Here is a 16,998-nt window from a genome sequence, read left to right as displayed (position 1 = left end):
TGGAAAGATCATGAATTGAGATGGACATTTATCTTTCAACATTGTACCAATCGCTTAGAAGATAAAATTTTAGTGCATTCCTTGAAGATTAGATGATGATTATACGTTTACATACATTTCACAAAAACAATGAAGTAAACCTTATTTCTGAATTTTGGGTGCAATCTTAAGGCTCAAAATTTGAGAGAGTCGATAGCTTTGGGCTATTTCTTACTTGACCTTTTTTTATACCTGTAAATGAAAAGTATTTTAGAAATTTTAAATCAAACTCTGTAATTGTATGTAAAGTTGTAAAATTTGACAAGGTTGAAAAATTCTGTTCCTTGTAAAGCCAAATATGATTAAGGCGCTACTTGCTAACATATTTATATTTTTACTGGAAGTAATATAGTGAATTATGATGCATAATATTATGCAAGTAAAAATGAAAGAAAAAATTATATGAAACGAAACTGATTTCTAAACTTGATACAATTCATTTACTTAGTGATTTTTTAACTGATTGTCTAGATATTGTCGATTTCTTACAGCACATTTCAGGACCGTTACAGATTCTTTCTCTTTTGGTCTTTCTCATATGTATATGTAATTACTTGAAAAATCAACTAGTAAAAATTGTCCTTGAAGGCCAAGTGTCACATGTAATTCGATTCAGTTCATCAAGCTGAACAATGTCTGTGTTTGTATGTGTCAAATAAATGGTCCCACACGAAATTCTTGAATTACATCCAGATCCGACTTCCAGTTTCGGAATTATAGGGTGAAGTATGTTAAAAACTACTACCCACTGATCTGAGGCCTACTGCTTTGTGGCCCAAGGCACAATTTAATTTACGAAACATTTTTTGCAACATTCGAATTTTAATGAAATCTATAAAATCATATTTTCTGATATTCAATGTCATTATTTTCTGCAAAACCGAAGAAAAAAACTTACATCCTGTCAAGTTAATAATAAAAAACTACAAGGATCAGCTCCATGGCGTTGTTCGAGCCATTGATGTGGAACAAGGCAACCAAAATTTCTAATGATCAACATTTTCAATTAATCGTCACACTTTTGAATCCGCAAATGCACGAGAGTATGTTTAGATTGATCTTTATAAGGAACCAACACCGAACACGCGTACCTAGAATGTAGACTCTCTTTGTCGTGATTTGTAATTGTTTTATAGCCGACGAAACTACATCAATAGCCCAAATGTATGCAATTATATGTTTGTACATGATATCGGATATCGATAATTAAGCTTCTCTTCGCCAAGCTTGTGTTCAAGTTTTGTATGTAAGCATTTATTTTTATAGCGTTTCTCTACCATTACTACCATTCTGCGATTTCGGTTGAAACGATAAACTTTTTCTCATTATCAATCTTGTTCATCTTATATAAATTAGAAATTAATCTTAAGCACTCAAAATTTATCCTGGGGTAGTTGTCAATTTCTCAGGCGAAACGACAAAACATGGGATTTATTCAAATCTTGCATGACACAAGATCAGAGCAGTCCAATTAAAGCTTCAAATCGTTTTATAGCACTTTTTGTCTTGCTGTCTAGCAAACCAACCTCTAGCATGCTACGCGTACGACTGAAACTTTAGCTATAATTTATAGCTTCGCGTGCTTCCAACAGTTTCGCTTTTGCATCCATTGTCCTATCAGAGCGATGCTTTCCCTTTGATATATCGCTTACTCCTTCAAAACCGACGACTATGGCAGATAAATCCGGTACGCCGGAGATTTTTTGCAGACTAAATAGGACACTGCTAGCTATTAATCAACATTTCAATGATATACAATTGGCTATGAACATTCAAATCAATACGTAGAAAAATTTCCAATCAAATGGTGAAATAATATTAATAATTGATGCAAAATTGACTGAGCTGTAATTGTTCAAAACCTGACCACATTTCTACGTGTATTCTTGAGTTTCCAATTTGCACCCCTATATAGAAAACAAAAATGTGTTCCACATTAAAATCTTGAAACTAAAAATTTCCTTTCTCGCCGCAAAATGAATTTTTTTGCCTATAGCTATAGAATTCGTTGAAAGCAATGAAAGGTTCGAGCCCCGACCTGGAAGGATTCGTAGTGTCAGTAGAATAGTAGCACCAGCCATGCACTGGTTCTGTACACTCCGAATCGGCTGCGAAGTCTGTTGAAACAGAAGGTCAAATTCCACTACAGGAATGTAATACCAAGGCTTTGCTTGAAAGCAATCGGTCTCTCATAAATTTCACTCTCAATAGTACCACGTTTGGCTTAAATATCTTTCATTGCCATAACCAATGTTTAGCATGGAATATTTTTTGACTTTGTTATGCTTATGACAGACATGTGATTTCTAAATCACTGTACACCATGAAATCACATGTCTGTCACCCTGAATCACGGTGGTATCACGCGAGCATCATGATACAACGGTGATATCCGTACTACGGTCATTTATCGTTGTACTGTGCAAAATCACATCACTGTTTACTGCTATCAGCGCCATTGGATAGCGATGGTGAACACATGAAACAATATTTCATTTTCCTAAGCATCATATACTAGCATCAGCCATCGTTTTATTTTGAAAAAGAAAAATCTCTATAAATGCTAACAAGCAGCATTAAACTTATGATGTAGCATAATTTCAAAAAGCAGTCAAACCAAGAAATGTTCATAAATTTGGTGCAGTTTTGAAATACAAATAAGGAAAATTATATATTCATATTTGTTCATAAAAATCCGCACTATTGAGCAATTGTTTTCTATTCAAACACAAGTAAATTTATTGTTGAAATGGATTTAAAAATATTATGATTCATATTTGGAATGCACATGTGGTAATAATAAACGATAAATATCCAATGTTTGTTGATGATCAATCGAAATTCCATTTATCACATTTGTACCCCTATATTCATTTTTGGAAACTCTAAATATTCTAATGATCTTGTATTATATCATCAGATTGAATGCAGTTGGATAGAAATAAAACTTGTTTTTAAATTGTTTAGAAAGAGTCTTATTTTGGGTATGAATAGAGAACAGCGAATCATGTCTTTCAGTGTGGGTAAATTGAAGCAGAACACGTACCAAGTTACATGTTCAATTAGGGAAATTCTTGTAGTAGTTTTCATAAACCATAAAATAATAATAAAATAAAATAATTTATAAAACCATTGTGAGATTATATTCCAGTCTAGTAGACCATTTTTCATAAGATTTAGGAAGCAAAATGAAGCATCAATGTATCAATGTCAATTCTATTTCGGAATGATTAAAAATTCAAGAAGACTAACAGAAAAGATGATTTTTTGCAAAAAATGTATTATGACTGAACACCTTGAAACTTATGCGGAATTGGCAAAAGTCGGCATGATTTACAAACAAAATTTAGTGAAATCAAGTTTCGTTTCATAAAAAATAGTTCTCGTGTTCCGAAAATTAGTTCTAAAAGCCTTTCATGTTTCCTCCATTTTATATTTATATTTGTTAAACATTTTTATCAGTGAATGTTACGGTAGAACATCAAAATTATGAACATCTAACTTTCCCTAATGCTAATTACACTTAAGTAATCCTGTATCTCATAACAAACGTGTCAAAAATGTACATTAAAACCATTAAATTTGATATGAGTGATACTGTCATCTAATGAACACACAAATAGTTTAATAGCTAAGAAAGACATTGATTATATCTGCCATAAATTAGTTGTACAGAAATCATTGTACGGAAATCACATTTCTGTCAGCGGTATTCTATAGAAAGGTAAGGCAATCACGTAAAAATAGACTAGTAAAATTCTGCCCGGGTTGGCGGCCTGGATCGCTTAGTGTCAGAAGGATCATAGCACCAGACATGCAATAAGATCTATACACTATGAATCGGCTGCAAAGTCTATTGAAACAGAAGGTCAAACTCCACCAAACAAATTTAATACCAAGGCTTTGTTTTTCAAAGTGCAATATTCCAGTAGACTCAATTCATCGAGCTAAGCAATGTCTGTGCGTGTTTGTGTTTGTGCCAAATAATCTCACTAGGTTTTCTCGGAGATGGCTGACCCGATTTGGCAAACTCAAATCTTGTGGTTCCATACGAAATTCCTGAATTTCATCCGGATTCGACTTCCGGTTCCGCAATTATATTGTAAAGTTTTTTTGTACCGTCTCTTGAAGCGGCGGAACAAAAATCGTAAAATATGTCTAAGGTGGCTTCCAAACTACTTCAATCGGTAGTCATTATCAGTAGAAAACCAGCGAACCGAAATAGTGGTCGTATATTCCAAAATGGATCTCACTCACGCTTCTCAACGATGGCTTGAAACTTTTTAAGCTGGTCTCAAAACTACTCCAATCGGTAGTCATTGTCAGTAGACGACCAAACAAATTAATTTAGGATTGGTTCCCGGTGGTCATGTGTTCTAACATGGATCTCATTCACTTATAAATTTAAACCGTCGTTTAAAGCACAATACCAAAATTGTATAAAATCTTTAAAATTTGAATAAAAATTAGTAGAGTTTGTACGCCATGCTAGTTGATGGCCTTACAAATTGACTTCGATGATAATGGGTTCCGATCCCGAAAGTACCTTCAATATTGGATCTCACTTAGTTTTCTCATGGATGGCTTAATCGACCTGAGAACTTATGTGGGTTATAATAGTTGATGCACAATGCTTTTGGTTCCTTCAAGAATCGAACAAATTTATCTTATCACAGTATTATATATGAGAATATGATTGATATGAAAAAAACATCATATAATTATGGTGCTAGGTGCATTAAAACCTGTTTATTTAATTTGCATCCAAGTTGGCGAAAATCGGACGAACCATCTGAAAAAATTGAGGTAAGTCCCATATAAGACCTTTCAATCAATATTTCTGGTACTCCAGGAATCAGAAATCTTTACCCTATAATTTCTGAGCCGGAAGTCGGATCCAGATGAAATTCAGAACCTTGCATTTGATTCAGCAATCTTCGACAAAACCTAATGAGATTTTTTGACATATCCATTACACACATACATTGATCAGCTTGACAAACTGAGTCGAATGGAAGACGGCACTTACTAGTCGATTTTTCAAGTGTTTGCATATACCTATGCAAAGGCATGAGAGGCAAAATAATATTTTTCAATTGCGTAAAGAACATTCTTAAATACATATGTGAGGAGATTAGATGACACAATATATCATGGAAATTAATTGATACTGCAACAACAATGATTCATTAGTATTCAATTCAGCCATCACTAAGATTTTGCATCTAACATACAGAAATTATCTAGATTGATAGATCTGAAACAACTAGTAAATAAGTTTAGTTTCATAAGGTATATGCATTACAATAAAATGAATTCATACAATAATAAGTGTAACATGTATTACACCATCAGGAAGAATTTTAATTAGAATGGCTATAAACAGCAGTGAATTTCATTAAATCACAAAATACCGTGCTATACATCAAAGGAGAAGCAACATACCTTCATTCATTGCTGAATAACAAAAATGCTATTATAAATGCATATTTTTAGTGACATATAACAAACAATTTGCAATTAACATACCATAAAGATATCGCGAAAAATTATGAAGCTTATTACAGATTATCACTTATGTAACTTACATTCACCCATCTGTGGTTCGTTTGATCCCACATCTACACATAGTATTATATTTTCATATGCGTGTCCCTTTTAACTGATTAGGCACACATTTAATTTAATTTAGGGCAATCAATCCACAGCATGATCAAACATTCCGATGTCGCATGGAGATTTACCACTCAGGTTGAAAGAAATGAGAATGCGGATATCCACCAAGTCAATTACGTCAGAAATACACAATGAAGCCTTCTTTGGACCAAAACGAAAATTTTCGAAACAGATTTCTCAGGAAAGTTTGAAAAAATGACGTTTGAATCCGTTTCAATGTCGGACCATGATAGCGACTTCTGGTAGTTGAAAATAAATACTGGAAGCCGATGTTGAAAGATATTTTAAATCCAAGATGCAACATTCGGATTATCGGTATACTTTAAAATATTTTACTAAATTTAAATACTGCATGGATATCTTAAGAACGGGTGTGACCAGTATATCCTTGAGGTCGTTTTAAATTCCAAGACGATGACTTCCAATCAAAAGAATTTTGAATAACGTTTTCCAGCATCTTTTTTCTAGTCCGTTTCCAAAGTAGGATCTCAAACCAAAGAAACAGAAATTCGTTATCTCGGATTTTGATGCGACTTTAAACTTATCTTATGGAGCCCCGTTTCGAAGATGCTCAATATCTACGAGTTTTAAAAAAAATATCAGTAACCCAAAAATACTCCACTTGGATTTTGGAACCACTCGAAATATTGTTTTCCGAAGTCAAAAAGCTATATTTGTGGTCAAAGATGGGTGATTTCCATTTTTTTATTATTCGTTAAATTTAAAAACTGAGTATTTTAGCTTTTAGATTTTAACGAATAATAAAAAATTGGAAATCACCCATCTTTGATCATTAATATCATTAAACGACATCGGAAACATGGTTTCTTGCAGTTCAGTTTTCAAACTTGTTTTGAAAATATATTTTTTTGTGTTTTTAAAAAAAATCGAGAAAACCGAGAGTGGTCATCTTATTTTTTAAACTTAATTTCAATATCGTCTTACGAAGTTTAATCGCAAATTCGTATATAAATAAATACCACAATTGTCAAATCGAATGTTGGTACAATTCAAATAAAATTTTCTGTTTTATTTTTTTATGGTTGTTTAAAGTCCAAACTACGATTTTTCACAAAAAACAATCTGCCATTTTAATGCTGTAAAACCTCCCCAACGAAACAAACAACAAAAAAGTAAACGCTGGGCTCTGGTATTTTACATGTGCGCAAAATCTGAAAAAAAATGGGTCAGAAGTTTTCGAATGACGATGGACACGGACTTTCAAACCCTGCTTTCTAGAAAACGCGTTTAAAGTTTTTTTGTCTATGCTCTAGGGATTGGGCCTGTGCGCCGAGCTCTTACTTCTTCGCAGTATGAGATAAGCAAATATAAAGGCCATAACTTGCTAAGTTTTCTTCCGATAGGCTTGAAAATTTCACAGAATGTTTTTGAAATGTTTTATCATAAGAAAATACAAAGCAAAAAAATTATTTTTCAAAAGTGTTAGACCCTATCCTTAGAAAATTTTATCTATTGTAGGCAAATAAATTAGTCCATACTCTTGTCGAAGTACCCCTGGCAGAGCAGTGCTCAATCTATTGCCTGCCAAATGGATCTGAATTGTGAGCCTAAGTAACTACGATAAGCTTGCTAAAGATTCAATGAAGCTATCTGATGACAGAAGCGAGATAATCGTTCACAGCCTCAATCAATCAAAACGAGGAATCCGACAACAAGGAACGCTGCGTCAGAGGAATTCGCACTATACGAGACCTCACTGTACTAAGAAAAATGAAATAAATTTTATTCACTCCACAAGAACCGATTAACTCAACGCGACTTGCGAAAGTGTCAATGATCGACGGGCGGAAGCCAGACAACACGAGGAGAAAATTTATAATTGTTCCGTTTATTTAATTATTTTATTACGCCAGCTTTCTTCTTTCGTACTTTTGAGAAGTACAAGCAACTCTTTTTGCCATCGCAACGACACAAGAGCTTTATTTTTTGCGGAGACTGAAATCGAAAAAAAATCTGCAACCATACAACCGCACATGAAATCGTCGATAAAAAACAAAATCAATTCGACCATATTTCAGCGAAATGCAATTAAAACGCATGAAAACACAAAATTTATCGTGATATCAAAGTGTACGCTCGGTACCGGAAGAGACTAATGAATGAATCGGTTAATTAGCAACTGTACGATTGGTTTTGGTACTGGTTACTAGCAATGGTAGAACTTCCAATGCTACAAAGAAAGAAATCAAATTCAAATAGGGAAATACCGTTCTGAACTTCGTGAAATTCGATTTGCGAAGAAAATATGATAAACTTTTTCCATCTATACGAACTGTAAGATAGTCATTTCCAATTTTAAAACACTTAGTTGAACAATTCGTATTATCGTTATCTTTGGCGATGCTAATTGCTTTGGTCGAAATTGAGCACGTTCAACAAGGCTCAAACGAAAAATTATCCAATTGCACTCAACAATAAATAATAAATTGTAATAAATTGATTGGCGACCTTTCTAAGATAAAAAAGAGTTCATTCCCTACAAAAGTGTGGATAGATCTAAGTCAAGTTTCTCGAATTAGCTTTATCCAACAGAACGTAATAAATTATGCGATTTATGATTAGCATCCGTTATTTTTTTTTAATTATTTACAGATGCAAATGAGCAGAATTTATGCCCGCCAAGCACGGATGATAGCATCGAGATCAGTCTTCCCGGTACGGAGATAGAGATAAAAGCTCCCGAAAGCTGTACCTGGCCCAACGCCTTACAGGTAAGTGAACATCTTCGCTCTTGCCCCATCATCAAGCTCATGCAAAATTAACAACAAATAGGGGGAAAACCGCAACAATATCTCTATCCATGGTCTACAGGACGCAACAGTAGAAGCGCCAAGAGTTTTTTATTTACACCAAACCGTGAGAAGCGGTGGACGAGCGAAATGGAGAAAATTATAAACGCAAACTGAAGAACCATTTCGCATTACTAAGAGGCTAAAGGCAATTAAAGATTGGTGCTATAAATTGTAATTTGTAATAATTATGAAGCTACTGCAAAAGTCACCATCTATTATTTATTAACTGTACTAGCCTTACTGTACTAAGTTTCCGTTTGAGGATTTTCCGCAACAAACGGTCAACGAAGAGTTATTATGCAGTGCAGATAGTAAACGTTCCGAGCATGTCAACATATTTTCTTTGCAATAAAAGTAGTGGATAATAATACCTGTTTCAGTTCAACAAGAGGATGTAGCGGTGTATTTGGTAATTACTATTGCGATCGGAAGAATATTACGTCAGATTCCGGTAAAAAGGTGTACTTTATCGATATGTCTGATTCTTGTAGATGAATCTCGAAGTAAGACTTGTCGATTTACAAAAAATAAGATAAAAATGAGTGTTCATTCGGGTTGGACATTTTACTACCCAGGTAACCAGTAAGCACTAATAATAACATTAAAATAGCCTTTTATGAGCACCGAAAATGCTTTTAGCTCTATATCTGCAATCTGAAAGCTCATCTGTTGTAAACCAATCCGTATTCAGCTTTCAGAAAGCACACTGGCCATAAATAAGCATAATCTATGAACAGCCGCATATTTTGCTAAAGTTTGCTTTAATTCGGTCTCAAAAGCGATTGAAATGCCAATTAGCGAATATTTGCTATCATAATGCGACATTAGTATGTGATTATTGGTTACTGGGGTATACTGAGCTCGGTAATTGGTTTTGAATGTGTAGAAAACGATCTGAAACCAACATTTTTTTACTGTTATTAGTAAAAAATTACCGGCTTTCAATAAGCTGTATAATCAGTGTGTAGTAAACGTTTATTGAAGGATTAGTAAATTTGTTATCTGAAGCGATTTATCCAAAATTTACCAAAACATGGTTTTTCACTTAAAACCGAATTTTGGAAAATTTACAATATCACAAATTTACCGTGAAATATTACAATTTGTTTACCGTTTGGGCTGTAGTTTTTCAAGCCGAAATTATAATCATTTGTACAACATGTGGCCACTGTTTCATTAATCATCTCAGCTCCACCATTCATCTCATATAGGAAAATCTTTAGTTAGAGTGAAATATGCCACCTATGTTCAATACCTTATGATGAAACCGGAATTTTCCTTTTAAAATTCCCGCGCTTGTCCAAACGGTAAACTTTTATTTTCTCAACGTTGGCAACACAGAATGTCTGTCAAATTTTGACACATATCGTACGATTAGTTTTTGTTTGGCGTCTATACAAAGAAGTTGAAAAATTTTCGTGTGGCGCTTTTTATAATGGATGAAAATTTAGAACAACGTGCGTGCATCAAATTTTGTGTTGCAAATGGATTTAAGTGTTCCGAAACGTTGAAAATGTTAGAAAGGCCTTTGGTGAATAGTGTCTAGGAAAAACACAGGCATACGAGTGGTACAAACGCTTCAAAGGTGGTCGTACAAGCTTGGATCATGATGAGATCCCTGGCCGCCCAACAACATCTGTTACTGAAGAAAACATTGAATCGGCGAAGCAAATCGTGTTGCAAAATCATTCTGTACCCATTGTGTTGTTGGGCATCTCTTGTGGATCAGCCGCACAAATTTAAACTGATGTTTTAGGTTTGAAACGCGTCGCTTCTCGGCTGGACCACCACCACAATAATGCGCCGGCTCACACAGCGTTGGTTGTGTCGCAGTTTTTGGCCAAAAACTCAACCAATATCATCAACCAAGCACCGTACTCTCTAGATATGGCCCCGTGTGACTTTTTCTTCTTCCCCAGACTCAAATTGCCATTGCGGGGAACGCGTTTTGAGACCATAGAGACCATAAAAGAGAATTCGCTGCGTGAACTAAAGGCCATACCTTCGGCGGCCTATAAAACTTGTATGGAAAATTGGATCAAGCGTTGGCATGCATGTATTGCCGCAGGAGGAGGTTCTTTTTTGATCATAAAGTACATTGGCTCAAATGATAAAATGAAAATAGGTGCAATCGCATCGAACTTTCGATCCACTATAACATTTTCAAAATGTCACAACACAAAATTGTTCTCAAGACTTGTTTTCTTCACAACTTTTTCCTGGTTGGGGGTTCTCTAACTGTTTCACAAAATAAATCGGAAAGATGTAAAATTGTTGTTGATACCACGTTTATTTCGAAAACATTGTATAAATAGTGAAAAAATAGGTCCAAACACGAACCATTAAAATCAACCGAATCTAAAGGGTGATTTTTTAAGAGCTTGAGAACTTTTTTAAACAATAAAACGCATAAAATTTGCAAAATCTCATCGGTTCTTTATTTTAAACGTTAGATTGGTACATGACATTTACTTTTTGAAGATAATTTCATTTAAATGTTGACCGCGGCTGCGTCTTAGGTGGTCCATTCGGAAAGTCCAATTTTGGGCAACTTTTTCGAGCATTTCGGCCGGAATAGCCCGAATTTCTTCGGAAATGTTGTCTTCCAAAGCTGGAATAGTTACTGGCTTATTTCTGTAGACTTTAGACTTGACGTAGCCCCACAAAAAATAGTCTAAAGGCGTCAAATCGCATGATCTTGGTGGCCAACTTACCGGTCCATTTCTTGAGATGAATTGTTCTCCGAAGTTTTCCCTCAAAATGGCCATAGAATCGCGAGCTGTGTGGCATGTAGCGCCATCTTGTTGAAACCACATGTCTACCAAGTTCAGTTCTTCCATTTTTGGCAACAAAAAGTTTGTTAGCATCGAACGATAGCGATCGCCATTCACTGTAACGTTGCGTCCAACAGCATCTTTGAAAAAATACGGTCCAATGATTCCACCAGCGTACAAACCACACCAAACAGTGCATTTTTCGGGATGCATGGGCAGTTCTTGAACGGCTTCTGGTTGCTCTTCACTCCAAATGCGGCAATTTTGCTTATTTACGTAGCCATTCAACCAGAAATGAGCCTCATCGCTGAACAAAATTTGTCGATAAAAAAGCGGATTTTCCGAATGGACCACCTAAGACGCAGCCGCGGTCAACATTTAAATGAAATTATCTTCAAAAAGTAAATGTCATGTACCAATCTAACGTTTAAAATAAAGAACCGATGAGATTTTGCAAATTTTATGCGTTTTATTGTTTAAAAAAGTTCTCAAGCTCTTAAAAAATCACCCTTTATAATTAAACCCTGTTGCTCGTTTGCTAGCTTCAGTATATGATAATCCATGAACGAGGACACATCGAGTGCGCAGGCTGCCATCTACGCCAAGACAGTGGAACTACACCCGGCGTTATTCAACTGGAGCTCCAGTCAATGGCGAATAAGAGTTTCCGTTCATTCAGCCTAAACGTAAAAAAACAACAAATAGTTCTTCTGTAAGCATATCTGCTGTCGGACATTCGCAGTGTGAGTTTCGCTTCAAACGAAAGTGATTGCAACATCCAACTTCTGGTCGTTTGCATTGGAGGAAAAGAAAACGAAAAGTGGACAACGATGGGGAACATCAGACAAAATCAGCCATTCTAATGGCTCTAAATGCTAACTAAAGAACTATTAAGATTGCTTTCTTCGCAAATCAAAGGTGCTCAGTTTAGTGCAAATCTAGAATAATTTGATAGGTTGTGCACTTTTCGCTGTACGAGATTCGCACCAAATGAATGCAAGTAAAGTCAGCATATGGCATATCAATATCGTAGCAAATAATACCTTCTGAAAGCCTGAAATGAATTTTGAGATTACATCATTTAGCTACTGGTCGTTTGCATGCGAGTAACAGAAAAAATACATTTGATCGACCCGAAAAATGATAATCCTGCATGAAGTAGTCAACTTTAAAATTCTATACGTTGTTATCTTTTTAATTTTGAATGTTCATTGTTCACTCCGTCCGCAGAGCTGGTTTCGCTTCAAACATTTAGTTCCATACCATTTTCAGTGTCTCTACATAGAATCAAGCAAAGAGCTAATTGGATTTCCTCAAATACATTAAGTTGATTTCATAAAATCGATTTTCAATCAGAATGAGTGTCGTCACTAATCCATACGACGTCCAACTTCATGGGTGGCACGACTCGGTGTAGAACGTAAACGCTGTAGGCAACAAGCCACAAACATGTGGCAGATTTACTATGTGCGCCGTTCGCCAAAGTCCCAGGTTGTCGGTTCAATGCATAGGACGCTGGTCTTACAAGCCAGCTGTCGTATGTTCGAGCCCCGACCTGTAAGGATTCTTAGTGTCAGCAGGATCCATAGTACTAGCCATGCAATGATTCTGTACACTAAGAATCGGCTGCGAAGTCTGTTGAAACAGAAAGGCCAAATTCCACGAAAGGAATGTAATGCCAAGACTTTACTTGCCGTTCGCCAAGCGAGAGGCAATCGATTTGTTGTCTCGTGGAAATAATTGTAAACTGTGTTGAAAGTTTGAGAAAGGGTATCCTTCGGTTCTTTTCTGAATCCAAAGCATGTTACAAAGATAGAATGAGATTTTACTTGAAATGGATAATTTATTAGTAGAACAATGTACCAAAATAAATGTGCATTTTTAAAGTGTCATCCAACTTCAATCTCGCGGTTATATCTCTAACATCACCTACTACAAGTTTTTTATCCTACTTTGTCCCAGTCTAATGAAGAAGCCTTTATCTTTTAAAGGAAAATTAACTTTTGAATACATTTTTTGTCGAAAAATAAATAAAAAAATGAATTACAATGAATATAAGTAAATTAAATTCTGTTCTGCGCATAGATATTGATTTTGCACCCATTCGGCCAAACTTACATTACATGTCACTGAGCGCTGTGCAATACCTCGCTTTGCCCTAACCCGCTTTACCAAGAGAAATCGTTTTTCTTTCCAACTCATAGCGCATAGTACGTTATTGAAATGCAAGAGAGAGCACTATAAAAAATTACGAAACTTTAATATACTACTTCTACAAAACGCATGGTAAAGTTCGATGGTGTTTCAAAACGAAAGTTCACCTTCAACTGTAGCTAGCCTCATAAACTTTGTCAAAATTCCCCCTGATAAGCAAAATAATATGCTGAATCGACTAATGAGATGACTATTGGTACAATTTCCCTGCTTAATTTTTACTTGTCTCGCAAGACAGTTTATTTCTAAGCTCCCTTTTTCATTTTTAAGTACTAGGTTGGTTTTTGGGTTAGATCTAACCGGCAGTATTATATCCGTATGCGTCTGATGAATTAAGGTAATCTGTTAATTTAAATTATGAGAAGGTTTCATGCCTGATGAAGAGCGATATTATAAAATATCGAAAGATGGTGGGGTTTTAATAATTATATTAGAAATATCTCAATATATTTTGACCTTATGATCGGGCGGCTTCGACTCAATAGCCTTTTTAACTGATCGTTGTTCGAATCTTCAAAGTGTTCTGAAACGATGCTTGGCAAATACGATTAAAATGTTTCAATCTGTAAACGCATACCGCACATTGAATGTGATATTGTATAGATCGTAAGTACTTAAAGTGCAGACAAATCTCCGAGGAATTCACTAGTAGTTTCTAGCGATTCGTAATTTCAAAAAGAAAATGTTCTGCAATCTCCTCAAACGTATTTTTGGACAATGCGGTTTCTGCTTCAATTCCTGAATCATGTGAACTATTCGCGAGTTTCTTTGCCGGTGTTTTCTCGAGTTGTTCTACTTCGACATTTGATGCGAATGAAGCAGCTTCAAATGTACCTATCGATTTGATCGATTTGGATTTTTTTACCGTTACACCAAACATGGTTGAGCAAGCTGCAAAAAAACTTGAACGCTCCTTTTCTCCTGGTCCGGATGGTATACCAGCCGTTGTTTCACGTCGCTATAGACAATTGTAAGCGGTGCTATTCTCGATCGCTCAAAGCATTGTATTTCATTCGATCAGTATGGTTTTATGTTTGGGAGATCACTCACAACGAATTTGTTGGCCTTTACATCCCAGTGCATAACAAGTATGGAAGCTAGAACACAAATGGTTATCTAAACCGATCTCAAAGCTGCTTTTGATAAAATAGATCTTTGCCAATTATCTCGCCGTTGCACCTTATATCTTGGTTGGACTCATATCTTTCCGATAGGAAATTACGTGTGAAAATAGATCAGAGCACATCATCCAAGTTTTCGAATAAATCAGGTGTCTCACAAGGTAGTAATTGAGGACCCTTGTAATTCACATTATTCTTCAACGATGTGACGTTACTTTTGAGAGCTGGATGTAACTTATTCTACACAGATGATCTAAAACTGTATCTCGTTGTTCGTAGTGTATATGATTGCCGGTCACTACAATTCATGTGTTACATTGTTCATCGATTGGTGCCGAAAAAAAAACTCATCATAAATGTAGCCAAGTGTCAGGCTATTACATTCCATCGAATATCATCTCCAGTCATACTTGACTATAACATTGATGGTACAATTATCTCTAGAGTGGATCAAGTGTGTAGTCTTGGATGCTAAACTGACGTTCGATGTTCATCGGTCACATTTTTTTTATATCATTTATTTATACCCGCCTTTAATCTAGTTGCGGTCGTTCACCGGGTGTCAGGTCACAGATCGTTTCGAAAGCTACACGTCACGGTTTCATAACTGAAATTGTAGGGAACTTTAAAGACCCGCATTGCTTAAAGGCTTTGTATGTCCGCCCAATTCTCGAAAACGCGTCGGTAATCTGGAGTCCGCATCAAGTATCGTGGAGCATTAGAATTGAACGAGTGCAGAAACTATTTGTTCGTATGACATTACGAAATTCACTTTGGAGAGATCTATTTGACAAATTTACTATATTCAGATAGATGCCAATTGTTGGGATTCGACTCGTTACAGCGACGTAGAAAAACTAAACAGGCGTTGATAATCGCTAAGTTGATCAACGGAAGGATTGATGCTCCTGAACTGCTTTATGACCTTAATTTTCGAGTACCGTATGGATCACTGCGTAACACAAACCTGATTCAGTACAGATTCCATAGGAATGTATTCGGATACAACGAGCCAATTACTGAATGCCGAAGAGTTGTTTGAGTTCGGAGAGCCTTCCCGCCGCTTCGTTGAAAAAATCAAGCGATCTGCAACAATTTGTCTATAGATATTTTGTTATAATTAAATTTGTTATAAGTTGTTTGTACTAATTTTTAAACTTTGTGTAGGCATTATATAATTGTGAGTGATTGATTTTAAGAAATAGTGGTTTGACGCTTATCTGAGAATGACATAAATCTATTTGAACTCAGAAACATTATGCTGATGGACTTAATGAACATATAAATAAATAAATAAATACAAATAAATAAATAAATAAATAAAAAATAAATAAATAAAGTAGAAACCTGCAATTTCTACCATTCCACAAGTTCAAAACCTTTACGAGATATAACATATCCTGCACCCAAGTCTAACAATTTTGGATATATTTGGGTGCAGGAGCATAATGATCTCGATTGGTCAAAAACAATTTATTCTGATAAGGCAACTTTTAGCGCAAGAGTTCAAAAGAAACTTGCCTGTATATTCAGAAAAGCTTTTCAGAATCCATAATATTAGAGATGTGTTCCTTGGCATGGCATTCTTTGGCCTCAAAAACAAATTTAATGAAACCTGCGAAAGCATTTATTAGGAGCATTATTTGAAGATGATTTGACTTTGATTGGAAACTTGTCGTATCTCTTTTTTTACCATCACTCCACATGCTAAAATTTGTATGAAAAATAGTTGTCCAACAGATCCAATAAATGCATCGGGGTTTGAATTTTTATGACTTTTCAAAAGCTCGTCTACATTGACCTCTTAAGTCAATATTGACAGAACAATTCAGTTTTTAGTCAATAATAATCCCGACTTACTTGACTTGATCCACCACTATCTCAGAACAGTAAAACTGCAACAGACGAGGTTATGTAATAATTGATGAATGAAAGGCACCATTGATGTATTTACCATGTTTACTCAACACAACACAATAAAAATCGGTCCAGCCTACTCTGACTTATTATTACACTGAAATGATTTCCTGAACACAAAAAAATGCGAAGAACGAAAACCATTAACACTGAAAATTTATATCCTTTAGTATCAATTCCAAAGTCAAACGGAAATGCACCACACTTTCTTCGAAGAACTTTCCATTTTCGTGTTATATAACAAATGATTTACCATTAATTCATACAGCTAAATTCCGAAAAATCTTTCAATTTATTTCGATTACTTTTCTTTCTTTTTTGTCGTAAATACAACTTACTTTACTATGGGGTGCCTTTTCAAAATTTACCCTCTGAGAGAGTGATAAGTTTTTGATCGTGAATATCTCTTGTTGTATCTAACGAATAAACATAATTTTTGCTACA

At 35.3% G+C, this 16,998-nt stretch overlaps 1 protein-coding gene across 4 annotated transcripts in view; it reads left to right on the top strand.

Annotated features, from left to right (window-relative positions):
• Positions 1-16,998, top strand: part of LOC131431153 (protein eva-1) — a 443,272-nt gene that overhangs the window by 267,069 nt on the left and 159,205 nt on the right. For all 4 annotated transcript variants that reach the window (XM_058596696.1, XM_058596693.1, XM_058596694.1 and 1 more), the window contains exon 4: positions 8,329-8,447. In XM_058596696.1, the coding sequence (XP_058452679.1) occupies positions 8,329-8,447 (119 nt within the window). The remainder of the gene's footprint in view (positions 1-8,328; positions 8,448-16,998) is intronic.

Source organism: Malaya genurostris, chromosome 2 (assembly GCF_030247185.1).
Source record: "Malaya genurostris strain Urasoe2022 chromosome 2, Malgen_1.1, whole genome shotgun sequence".
NCBI lineage: Eukaryota > Metazoa > Arthropoda > Insecta > Diptera > Culicidae > Malaya > Malaya genurostris.
The sequence above is the reverse complement of the archived record's forward strand: the minus strand, read 5'-3'. Positions and strand labels throughout refer to the sequence as shown.